The following is a 12,350-nucleotide window of genomic DNA, read 5'->3' as shown; positions in this document are numbered from 1 at the left end:
CACATTGTGGGCTACATATGCAGTTCACAACGGTAAATAGGTTGAAAACCACTGGGTTAGATCATATACTGGTGTAAGTGGGTATAGCTGTGCTGACATCAATGGAGCTATGCTGATTTACACCAGCTAAAGATCTGGACCATAAAGAACATTTTTGAGAGTAGTGGGTGTTTCTTCTCTTTAAGCTATCGGCATTTGGAGGATTTCTGGGTGGGTGGGATTCTTCCCATTAACTGTGGCCTTCGGAGTTTCCTGGCCTGGTATGTCACACACTAAGTCTGCAGTGAAGACATTTCCTATGTTATGGAATTTCATCTCATTATCTTAGTGTTAGAGAATGGTAAAAAGCGGCTCTTAGTCCAGGACATATGATGTTGCATTGAACCCAGTGGTTGATTTTCTTTCTAGAGACTGTAAAGGCACTAAAGAAACACAAGATGTTGCCAGAGGCACTAAAGAAACACAAGATGTTGCCAGAGGAAAATCTTAAGTACGGGAACAAGGTCTTCATTCACCAGACCACTTTACAAAGAAATAGATTCCTAGGGGCTCCAGAGGTTGTGAGTGGAATATATGCATTTGGCTGCTACCTGTGGGGGAAGACATTACCTGATGGGGGGCAAGATACCCATGGAGCCTGGGAGTTTGGAGGGTGTGAAGGACTCTCTCAGAATGGAACATCCCTACTGTCAGGGCCCCATGCATTCCATGGCACAATGGGACTCCTACATTCTACAGCAGCATTAATTTACTCCAGGGGTAGGCAACCTATGGCACGTGTGCCGAAGGCGGCACGCAAGCTGATTTTCAGTGGCACTCACACTGCCCGGGTCCTGGCCACCAGTCCGGGGGGGCTCTGCATTTTAATTTAATTTTAAATGAAGCTTCTTAAACATTTTAAAAACCTTAAAAAGAAGAACAGGAGTACTTGTGGCACCTTAGAGACTAACAAATTTATTAGAGCATAAGCTTTCGTGGACTACAGCCCACTTCTTCGGATGCATATAGAATGGAACATATATTGAGGAGATATATATACACACAGACAGAGAGCATAAACAGGTGGGAGTTGTCTTACCAACTCTGAGAGGCCAATTAATTAAGAGAAAAAAAACTTTTGAAGTGATAATCAAGCTAGCCCAGTACAGACAGTTAAGAAGTGTGAGAATACTTACAAGGGGAGATAGATTCAATGTTTGTAATGGTTCAGCCATTCCCAGTCCTTATTCAAACCGGAGTTGATTGTGTCTAGTTTGCATATCAATTCTAGCTCAGCAGTCTCTCGTTGGAGTCTGTTTTTGAAGTTTTTCTGTTGTAATATAGCCACCCGCAGGTCTGTCACTGAATGACCAGACAGGTTAAAGTGTTCTCCCACTGGTTTTTGAGTATTTTGATTCCTGATGTCAGATTTGTGTCCATTAATTCTTTTGCGTAGAGACTGTCCGGTTTGGCCAATGTACATGGAGAGGGGCATTGCTGGCACATGATGGCATATATCACATTGGTAGATGTGCAGGTGAACGAGCCCCTGATGGTATGGCTGATGTGATTAGGTCCAATGATGATGTTATACTTTACATATAACAATAGTTTAGTTATATATTATAGACTTATAGAAAGAGACCTTCTAAAAACGTTAAAATGTATTACTGGCACGTGAAACCTTAAATCAGAGTGAAAAAATGAAGACTAGGCACGCCACTTCTGAAAAGTTGCTGACCCTGATTTACTCTCTCTCTCTCTCTCTCTCTCTCTCTGGGAAATGCCCTTCATTCCCACTCACTCTCCCTCCCATCCCCCCGTGACTCATAGCTAAACATTCTTGCAGTAGAATTTGTTTATTTTCAACAGTCCAAGAATGGATTTTTCATTACACCCTCTGGATGGCCTGGCTCCACACCCCAAACCTTAGCTCCTGGCCCAGAGCCCTCTTCCCCAATGGATGCCAGGGAAGTGGGAAGCTGGGAGCGGGCTTAGTGGCTCATCTTTTCAGACCTTGGCTGTTGTACCATTCTTCAGCCTGGTTAGCTCACCAACCTGTGTTGTTCCATGGAGTTGGTGCTTTCCCTACTCCCTGGCTCTATGGAACCATGCAGGGACATGCACTGAAATAACTCTCTGTTGTGGGGAAATCTGCAGAGCAAGAGGTAGCTGCAGGCAGGTCCAGCCAGGTCAGGAAGATAAAATGGTGAGTGCCTGAATGCAGCAAAACAGTGAATTCCATGGCAGAAATGGTGGTTTCTGTGGTATCCTGGAAAAAATGGCAACTTGTGCAGCCATGGAAGATCAGAGTTGATGGAGCCCTGGTTGAGATGGATGTGGCAGAACACACTCTCAGAATGATTGTTTCAGGCTCTCTGCAGACTCAGGCAGGCATCTCTCCATCTGTTTACATTCAATTCACATTTTCAAGGTCCTGCTCGGGAAAGACAGCTAGTCATGAAAGCTGCATACTGTCTGGGCCAGCTATGGTTCACAGTCCTGCTGCAGATGAGCCAAGGGCAGGAGATACAGATTAATCAATTAGGTCACATTTCTTTTCTATCCAAAGTAAGGTACTCAGGTCTGCTTACAAAGTTATCTTGTAGAGCCGCTGTTCAGTCAGGTACATTTTAGCCAACTTTTGTGCTCCGCTTTCTCTCTGGCGTGTTAAGAGACAGGAAGCTCTCCAAGCTGAAATGGTTTCGGTTATTCTGTTTAGGAGGGATTAGGTGCTGGTGCTGTCAGAAGCGATGGAATTCTGTCTTCTCAAGCGAGGCAGGGAAAGGGCTGCCTGCATCCTGGCCAAAAGCACAGGGTGCCAAGGCTGACTAATGTCACAGGCTTGTGCCGTGGGCCTGGGTTCCCTCCAGAAATCCTGCAATGACGTCTGCATCTCAGCTTTCATTTTTAAGAAATCTGTTTCCAGATCTTGCAAAAAAAAGAGCTTGGAAAAAAAGAAGGGAGAGTAACTGATGCAGGGATGTGACGTCTGCCTGAGTCTGCAGGGGAACAGCAGCCACTGTAGCTAGGGAGGAAGCTGCCTGAGCCCACCCCACAGCAGACAGGGCATGGCCAAGGGAGAAGGGGGGCTCTGCCATGTCTGGTGGAGGTGGTGGTGGGGGAGCATTGCCACATGTCCATCCTCTAGTGGCCACAAGACCCCATGTGGGGGTGTGCCAAGAGTCGCAGATTGCCTTAAACTTGCCCTGCATAAAGGAATACCATAGTCTTCCTCCAGAACAGTGCCATAAAGGCACAGGAGGGGCTAGGAGTTTAGGGACAGAGAGCACCATCCCCTGGGTCACAAGAACAACATAAAAACAGCACCAGGGAATTAGAACTGTGAATTCTGCCAAACACAGATATACAAGAAAGCCTTGTGACCTGGGAATCCTGCCCCTTCTCTGCCATCTTGTCTCCGGCCAGAGCTGAAGAGATAGAGAAGGAGTTTCTGGAAAGGCTGGACGAGATCATTCAGCAGTCTGACAGGGATTGGGAGAAGATCAAGCGCTTGGGATCCTGTGAATGTGAAGAGATCGTGGAGTCTGTTTTTGTGCCCCTGGCCCGGCACTGCATGGCGATGGGAGAATACGCCAGAGGCTTGTATTACTTGTTGGAGTGTGCAGCGGCTTACTTACATCTGTCAAACAACTACATGGTGAGCTGCTTTGCTTCCTTGATCCCATGCGAGTTCATGTCCTTTCCGTTGGTCTCCCTTTTACTTCTCGCCATATTAGCAGGCTACCCCAGATTTCATCTAGGAACACACGTTCTTTGGTTCTTTCAGACTGGTAGTGTTAGGCGCTACATTTTCCTTGCCTCTCCTTCCTACTTTGCTAGAGACCCTGAGCTGTGGCGCAGGATTTTAATGTCACAGACATAGCACATGAGAGACTACAAGCATACATACAGTTTAATATTATTACCCCTTTTTACCTGAGCTTTAAGTCAAAATTTGGGATCCTGTGGGTTGTTTCAGTTAGAAGGAAACACTAAGTCAGGCATTTCATTGATGCAATCCTCTTGATTTACAAGGAATGTACATAAAGTTCTGTTTCCCTGAACACTGTAGGACTCAAACAGCTGGAGACAGTTAATTGCTCACAAATCCAAGTTTCTTTCGAGACAGCACTCTGCCCCAACGCTCTCGCTCTTGCACCTTTTTCTCAGGGTCATGCTACAAGTCCTTCTGTGGCTCTCCTGGCTTTCTTCTGCCTTCTCTGGGTCTTTCTGTGGTGTTTCTCACCCACACACGCCTGTGCAGTCCAGTCAATCCCAAGCCCTATGTTTGTTATCAGACTCCCAGGAAACTGCTTAGGTCACATGGATCAACTCCTGCTCCAGCTTTGCCCGTGGCCTGTGTTTTGGGGGGAGGCTCCTATTGCTTTGGCTGTCTGTTCCAGAAAAGAGCTGAGTGCCTTACACATTTGTCCGGAGTGAAGGCCAGCTATCACATGCACCAGCCTCAAGGCGGTTTCACCCAACCCCCCAGTATAGTGAATATAGTAGTGGGAGGGGAGTGAGGAATGTTTAAAGGCGTGGTTTAGGGCACTAGCCCCAGTCCTCTAGAGGCTGGGGCACAGGGGGTGGGGGTGGGGAGGATAAGGAGATCATTAGGGACATGATTTTGGGAGGCCCATCGTAGTCTCTGGGTGACATTTAGTCATATGACAAAAATCATCATATGAATTAGCAATCTCTACCATGGAGAGCTCATGGGAGAGATAGGGTGCTTCTAGTCAGAATTAGAGTATGTTACCGAGCTGTGGAAGGTGCCCACAACTGGAATAGCCTGGAGGAGGCAGTACGCAGGTCAGGAATAAGGTACATTGGCAGGGCTGTGTGGGGGGCGAGGGGGGGGTTGAAGGGTGACTGGGACTCAGTGCCATCAGTCCTTCAGTACTACATTTCCTCCATACATTCAGCCAAAGAAACCCATGGGCATTATGTCCCAGCTCTGCAGGCAGCTCCTGGGTTACTCCAAGGGGAAAGAAAGCAATGTTGCTGTCCTAGACAGAGTGATGAGAGCTCCCTTTGCTTTGTGGCTTGATTCACCCCTGTGTGAGCACAGCTAGGGTGGCGAAGAGACGGGATGCACAGCCGCAGCTCCGTGATTCAGTGCCATGTTGCCCTGGCGTGCGATAGCTGCATGAGGGCAACCCTAGCTTAGGCTTCCACCAGTAGAAGATCAGGCATAAAGCTTTGCCATGACCCCATTCTGCTCACACCTTGCCCTCAGAACACTCCCTCCTTCCTCTGCCACGGGGTGTGGGAGGAGGGGAGCAGGAGACACATTGCTGCCTCCACCTGTGCAGAGGGGATTCTCCACTGGCCATCTCCTGCTGCTTGCAGTGGCCGTAGCAGACCAGAGAATCCAGCCGTTTCTCTTCAGCTGGTGGTGGGGTTGGAGAAAGTGTGCGGCACAGATGGTCACCTACCCTTCTCTGTGGTTTGCTTTGCTTAAGGCCTTTTGCAATTTGAATACAGCAGAGAATCTGATCAAATCGGTGGACTTCAGAGCGACTGTAATTAACCAGTTTGAGGAAGCTACCTTCTACAGCCTGAAGGGTGAGGTAAGGAGACAGCAAGACATTGAGGAACCTCTTCATGTATCTGGTTGGGGCCATCTATGGAAGATGATTGCAGGTTTCCTGTGTCTCCCTCCTATGTCCATACAACCTCATCCGAAACTAAAAGTCCAAACTACTGGATGGGCTCGCATGCCCCATTTGCCTTAGGTGGGGCCACTGATTTGTCTCTCACAGCTATCTTAAATGAGGAGTGGAGGACACAACAGTTTCAATGAGGTTTAACCCAACCCACTCTCTACTCCCCACCTCTGCCCTTGGCTCCAGCATTGATGTCATGCTAGAAAATGGCAGCTGAGAGCCCCACCATTTCGGAACATGCAGTTGACTGATAACAAACGGTCTTTGTCTCACTCTCGCTTCCCCTCTGCAGGTCGGTTATAACATGGGACAAATGAATTTGGCAAAGAAATTTATCAGGAAGGCTTTGATTTTATTAAACAGAAGATTCCCATTTACCTTGATTGGAGTCTTTTTTAAGACTCTGATGGAAGTGTCAAAGCACGCGTTTCACCAGAAGAAACAGCAATTCTTGTATAGTCGCAGTAAAGGGTAGGAAGTAGAACTGGAGTAAAACCAAGTTGGGTGGATTTTACTTTAGTCTCTGGTTGTCATTTAGACCTCGATCCTGCAAACACTTAAGCACATGCTTAATTTGAAGCATGTAACTTGCATGCTTCAAATTAAGCATGTGAAGAGTGGGGGTTTTAAAAAATGGTGTTTACACACTGTAGGGAAGAGAGAATTACAGATACGTGCATTCCCAATTACAGATACGTGCATTCCCACTTTAAAGCAAAGCATTTATTTTGGAAAACAGGAATCGATTGCAAAGAAATGCATTTGCTTTTGAGAATAGTTTTATACTCCCTGCTACTGCTGAAGGCATTATTTCCAAATGTTGGCCTGTCCTTGCTAATGTCGGAGAAAAACTCATATTTCAGTCTGGGAACAGTGCTTCAATTTACCCGTTTGTGATAAAAATGGGTGCAACATATGTAAACAAGTTTTAAGGTTTTTATTTGCACTATAAATAATCTACTTGAACAGTGCCAATGCTTTAACAGAATGTTTTCTACTGCATGGCTGCGTAATGTGTTTACAAGCATTCTTTTAGGTTGTGGAGCAAGAAGTCATCATCTTAGTGGTTCGGGGATGTCCTAGGTGAAGGGGCACCTGAGATTAGGAGAAGCTCTTTTGGGGGCCATGGGCTTTGGGGCCAACGGGGGCAGAGGGAGCAAGGAAAAGCATCTGGTGTTATGGAGAGACCCTTTGGGCCGTGCAGGATAGTGTTGCTGGGGATTCAAGCAGAGAGAGAGATGAGGCGGTGGGGGTATCAGCATGAGGGGCTGGAGGTACCCAGGAAGGGGAGATATCAGAGTGGGGTGCATAATGGGGGAGGTGCTGTGGAGGGGGAAGCTGGGGGAGATGAGGGAGCCCCAGTGGAGGGAGGCAGTGGTGAAACAGCAGGGGAGGGGTTGGTGGCAGAGGTCAGTGAGGCAGCCCGGGGTACCAGGCGGTGAGGGTTAAGGCAGTGGAAAGGAGGAAGTGCAGAGGTGAAGGGTTAAGGTAGGAGGGGAGAAGGGGAGCCTGAAGATGGGGTGCTTGGGGGTGAAGGTGAGGTAGTGAGGACAGGTAGAAGTGATGGACAGTCCAGCAGGGGGATTTCAGGAGTGGGGAAAAAAGTGAGCAGGAAAAGGCTGGATTCCAGGAGGAGTAGGTGAAGCCCTGAGGGGTGGGATGACGGAGTTTGGGTTGAGGCACCAGGGGGGAGTCAGGCTGTCTCACCTCTCCCCCAGGAATCCCCAGCGTACCTCATCATATTCCCCTGCTGCTGCCACCCTCCTCCTCTGCTCACCTTCTTCCCCATCTCTGCTGGAACCCGCTTCCTGCTGCCGCAACTCCCCCCTTCCCCCCATTACATTCACCTCTTACAGCCACTGGTGGGGGGAGATGGACAGAGTAATTCTCTGCCACGAAGCAACCCTCCTTCCTGGATCACCAAAATGTCCTAGCACAACTGCCTTTCATCCGATACCCCTCAATAAAACACCCAACATCTACTTTGGCCTCCCCCTACAGTGTCCCCAGTGGCAGGTTCCCAGCCTACACTGCAGCAGTCTCCAGATGGTGAGCTGAGTTTTCACCCTCCTTCCCGCTCCAGGCTTCTCTCCATGTGAAATCCGTCCAGACTCCCCAATAGCCCTCTTGTTCTCTCTGCCCCAAACAGCTTCCCACCCCAGTCTCTTTCCTCTCTCCCAGCCCTTCTGGCTTCTCTTTCCTTCCCCGAAGATCACCAGTCTCTCAAGCTTTTCTTCACAACATGAACCTTGTTCTTTTGAAATAATAAATGGCAGCCAAGGTTCTCCTGTGATCCCATGACTCCAGGAGCTGGGGCTTTAGGAAAAATGCCATCTATCACGAGAGTTGACAGCATGGCTTTCCCCATATCCCCCTCACAGCTATCCCCTGTGATGCTCCCCATAACTGTGCCCCCCCCATGCTTGCTGGATAGTGGGGGAGAAGCGTCTGACCCAGCCAATGGTGCTCCCTCATACCCTGGCCAAGCCCCTCCTGTTCCCCTCTGCTGACAGAGCAACCCCTGCTGGCACAGGGCTACAATTGCTAATCCTCCCTGGCTGGAGCCTAAAAGCTGATCTGTAGTGGCCAGGGAAGGGGGAGGGTTCTCAGCATTGCTGCATAAAGCAGCCTCAGGTTCTTCTGTGCTGCTCCCTTCTGCAGCCAGCCAAAGTGGGGGAGCAGATGTCTCCCTTCCTTCCCAATGCCCACAGGTACCCTCAACCTCCCTGCTGCTACATCCACCTCCCCCACAATGCCACCCCTCCGTTGACTGACCCTCTCCCAACTGGTACCCCATCATCCGATTGCTACTTCTTCCTTTCCCCTCTCCTGCCCCTGGAATCCTCCATGCCTCCTCTCCTACCTAGGAGGAGGAAGAAATGTCCAGTTCAGGATCCCGCCTCCTCCTCCTCCCACCTCTGCTCTCTGTTTAATTAGTAGCAATAGTGAGATCTTTGTGCTGCTGTGATCTGCTCTGGCTAAAGATGTGTCTCTTGTGTGACAGGGAGAAGAAATTAGGTTTCCTGTACCAGCAGGGCCACTGCCTTTCCTTATTGTGGCAACTTTTCAGCCTGGACACTGCTACAAACAGCAAGAAGTTCTGTCACCTGGCAGCACTCATGAAGGTGAACTCAGCAGAGGAATCAGATGATGAGAGCCAGATGGGTCCACCTTCGCCACTGGGAACCCTCTCCTCCTGCCCCCAAAGAAGAGGAAGTAACTAGCAGCACTGGAAATAACTGTGGTGACAGGACACACCCTGCCCAAAGGGGATTGAAGAGTCCTGACTGTTATGGAGCAGATGTCCGATTTCAACAAACAATGGGTTGACCTGTAAAAGCTTGCTTTGGATAATCATCCCAATGTTCTGATGTTTTTCTGAACCTCATTCACACTGTCTAAGCCTCTGGGGCTGGAAATCTCATGGAAAACCAGCTTTCTTGTCAGATTTCCAGCATGCCTTGCTTCTTTCTGTCTTGGCTGGTAAAACATGCCCATGGTCTTCCTTGTCATGTTGCAGCACCTCTGCCTTTGGTAAGAACTAGGGAGGCAGAGATGTGGTGAAATGACAAACAATTAATGTTTACTGAGCTCTTTAAGCCTCCCAAAAGAGTTGATCTGAGGTTCAGTTTCATTTTTTTTATTGTAACAGTTTAGGTTGGTTCTGATTTTTAAGCTATTGCTAATTTCATGTACACTAGTTTATATTCGGTGTCTGTACAACACCTAGCACAGGGGGGGAATCCTTACTGGAGCCTTTAGACATGAGCATAATAAATGTTAATATTAATAATCCTAATTTTTTTTAATGGTCAGTGTTGTAAGAGAAAAAGAAACAAAGAAATGTGGGGGTTTCTGGTTCATCCATGTGTCCCTTTTGAGCCTATACCAGATAACGATTCAGTCAACAGTTTCAGGCTCTTGTTTTTTCTTGTTTTGAACATTTTAGATCATTTCATCCTATACGGAATTCTCACTCTGCTGCCAGATGATGGGTAACCAAGATAAATGGATGAAATATGAGCTGATGGCCATCCAGCGTAGCTCTCACCTCCGGGTTATCGGAGGAGGGCTATTAACAACAGTTAAATTAGCACAGTCATTGGCCTATATGAAGCTCTGCTTGGGTAACCTGCCCTTATCTATTCAATTAGGTAAGTCTGCTTTCATCGTATACTGTGAAGAGAAGGTGTCAGTATTAAGGGAGAGACACTTAATACATTTGTTTTCTCCACAGGCTATCGAACCCATGAAATGTGTGTGCGTCTGAAGAAACCGAAGCTGGACTATCTGGTTCTCTGCATGCTCTTCAAAGCTTTCTTTCTGAGCATCAGGTATGATGCAAATTTATGTTCCCATATGGATGGGCTAAGGAGAATGGTGTATGGAGAAGAAATCTAATAGGGAACTGTGGGAGGTCGATGGAGACACAAGTATAGTAAATATAAAGAAATCCCAATGACTTCAGTAGGCAAGGCATGTGGTTACAATGACAGAAGACAGACCAGTGTCTCTAGGAAGTGTCTCTAGGAAGGACATCATGTTTAAGGCCCTGTATAAATCAATTTTTTTTTTTAAAAGAAAATTCCCGACAGTTTGCAAGGAATGAATTTGATAAGTACATTTAGTCAATTGTAAGGAAAAATATGTAAAAGATCACGGTTTGGGGGCATTTTCTCGATTTCCATGTCCTCCACAAAAATGTGATTTACACAGGGCCCTATTTATGGTGTCTGACCTCATGGCTGACCAAGGAGGAGATGGAGGGATAATACTGAGCCATACCTAACAGCTCTTAATGTGAATTACTATCGATGATAACAATGTGCCCTTGACAGAAAGAGGTGGGAGGCACATTATGAGGGCGACCAAGGACCTCCCTGGTCTATAGAGCCAGGAAGTGAGGAAGTATGGACAGGCTAAGTTTGGCTTTTTGCTTTGGTTGGCTGGTACTTTTCTTCTGAAGTGAATTTTTTCCTCATGAGGAGGCAGTTTGGATCCCCATACTTGGGATGCAGGTACCTCTGTCACAAGGCTCAGAAGTGTCAACTGGAGTCATGTGGCAGCCTTATTTCCTCCCATCCCTGGCAGATTAAAAGACTGGTCTGTCTCTTATTAGACATCAATCTATAAGAACTCTCTCTGAGCCACAGTGGCTTCCTGAACACACTTGTTCTCACAACTGTTCCTTCTGCTGGGGCATGTTTGTCTGTAGTAATAGGTTGGCCACCTGGCATCTATATGCACTGCTCCTGGTGCTTTTCCTTGTCAATGACCAGCTGGAAAGGCAATTAGCTATCCACAGTGGACCTTGCAGACACTTATATGCACATAGGGATACTTTGCGCACCTGGGAAGGACCACAGTGGAACGTCTCTATCCACTCAGTGTCTTGTCAGGCATCCTTGAAGCCCTTCTCCATAAGCTCGTTGACCAAAGATCCTTGGAGAGAAAAATAGGATAGATATATGAGTGGAATGATGGATGGGAGGATAGAGAATGAGACATGGAAAGAGGAAAGGAAATAAAGGGATAGGAGAGAAACACCTCAGAATAAAATGAGTCGTGCAATAATTCTCCATGATGTCTAGGTACCAAGATTGTGTGCAAGTACTGAGCTGGCTGGAGCAGTTGGCTGTTGTGGAGGAGACAATCATTGGGATGGCTTGTTTCTTTTCTTACTGTTTAGAACTCTTGCTTTATGCTGGTAAGTACTGGGTAATGAGGACAACAGATAAAGGCGTGCTTTGCAAAGACACTCCTGGACAGGGACGGTTGCCATGTCAACACTTCCAGAAAATGGTGGCGCCATTCTGGCATCTCGTTTGTGGTTAAACTGCAATTGATATGCTTTTAAAGAAGAGAGCTAAAAGATTTAACAGAAAAGGGGTTGTAGCTCCGATGAAGGGATGTTGATATCTGTGTGAACGTTGACGCTTTTGGGATATTCTCATACAAATCTGGAGCCTTATACTGGGAAGTGGGAGATTGTAAAGTTGGCCAACAAGGCTAACTGGGGTTCTGCAGACTTCACTCAGCCGGCATGGAGGAATTCCCCTCATCTCTACCCCAATCACCCTGCTCCTTTTAGCCTCCTGGCACTCCGCACATCTAAAGCCTTGTGTACACTTAAAACCTTTGCCAGTATAACTATATCAGTATGGCTGAATTGGCAAAACCCTGCTAATGGAGATGCTGTTATACCAGCAAAAAAATTCTTTTCCTGGTACAGCTTATGCCAGTTTTGTGAATGACATAAACTGTACTGGCAAAAGCCCTTTCCCCGCCCAGTATAGCTGCTATGTGCTAGGGCTTTGGCTGGCACAGCTATCTCATTAAAAAAATCACTCCCCTAACTGACTTAACTGGGCCGGTAAAACATTGAATTGTAGACCTGGCCTAAGGTCTCCAGGACCATAGCTCCCTTCGTACAGACTTCAGAAAGCCTACAAAGTGAGGGGACTGGGTGAGAACGGGGGGCTTGGCTGGGAGATTAGGTGGTCACTTCACACCACCTTACAGTGGGTTTCCTGAGGTCTGCAAGAGGGGAGAACTCCCTTGTGAACCTTTGATTGGCGGTGGAAAACCTTTTTCTTTGACAAATCTAGCCTCTCTACCAGGGCCGGCTCTAGGTTTTTTGCCGCCCCAAGCAAAAAAAATGTTGGCTGCTCCCCCGTCCCAGCCCTGGGCTCCTCGCCG

The 12,350-nt window shown here is 47.5% G+C and overlaps 1 protein-coding gene across 1 annotated transcript; it reads left to right on the top strand.

Moving 5' to 3' along the window:
- Positions 1-1,532: 1,532 nt before the first annotated feature.
- On the top strand, positions 1,533-10,581 carry LOC101944640 (adenylate cyclase type 10-like). Its single transcript, XM_065594065.1, has 7 exons — positions 1,533-3,640; positions 5,448-5,555; positions 5,944-6,115; positions 8,589-8,874; positions 9,468-9,471; positions 9,601-9,805; positions 9,889-10,581. The coding sequence occupies exons 1-7, from the start codon at positions 3,557-3,559 to the stop codon at positions 10,050-10,052; spliced, it is 1,023 nt and encodes a 340-aa protein (XP_065450137.1). The 5' UTR covers positions 1,533-3,556; the 3' UTR covers positions 10,053-10,581.
- The last annotated feature ends 1,769 nt before the right edge of the window (positions 10,582-12,350 follow it).

This window comes from Chrysemys picta, chromosome 4, assembly GCF_011386835.1.
Source record: "Chrysemys picta bellii isolate R12L10 chromosome 4, ASM1138683v2, whole genome shotgun sequence".
In the NCBI taxonomy this organism is placed as follows: Eukaryota; Metazoa; Chordata; order Testudines; family Emydidae; genus Chrysemys; species Chrysemys picta.
The sequence above is the reverse complement of the archived record's forward strand: the minus strand, read 5'-3'. Positions and strand labels throughout refer to the sequence as shown.

Bases quoted from the DNA above. Each gene is read 5' to 3' on its own strand.
- LOC101944640 (XM_065594065.1), top strand. From the start codon at position 3,557: ATGGCGATGGGAGAATACGCCAGAGGCTTGTATTACTTGTTGGAGTGT. The intron at 6,116-8,588 runs GTAAAGGGTAGG...CTGTTTAATTAG, and splicing joins GCAATTCTTGTATAGTCGCA to TAGCAATAGTGAGATCTTTG. The intron at 9,806-9,888 runs GTAAGTCTGCTT...TTTTCTCCACAG, and splicing joins GCCCTTATCTATTCAATTAG to GCTATCGAACCCATGAAATG.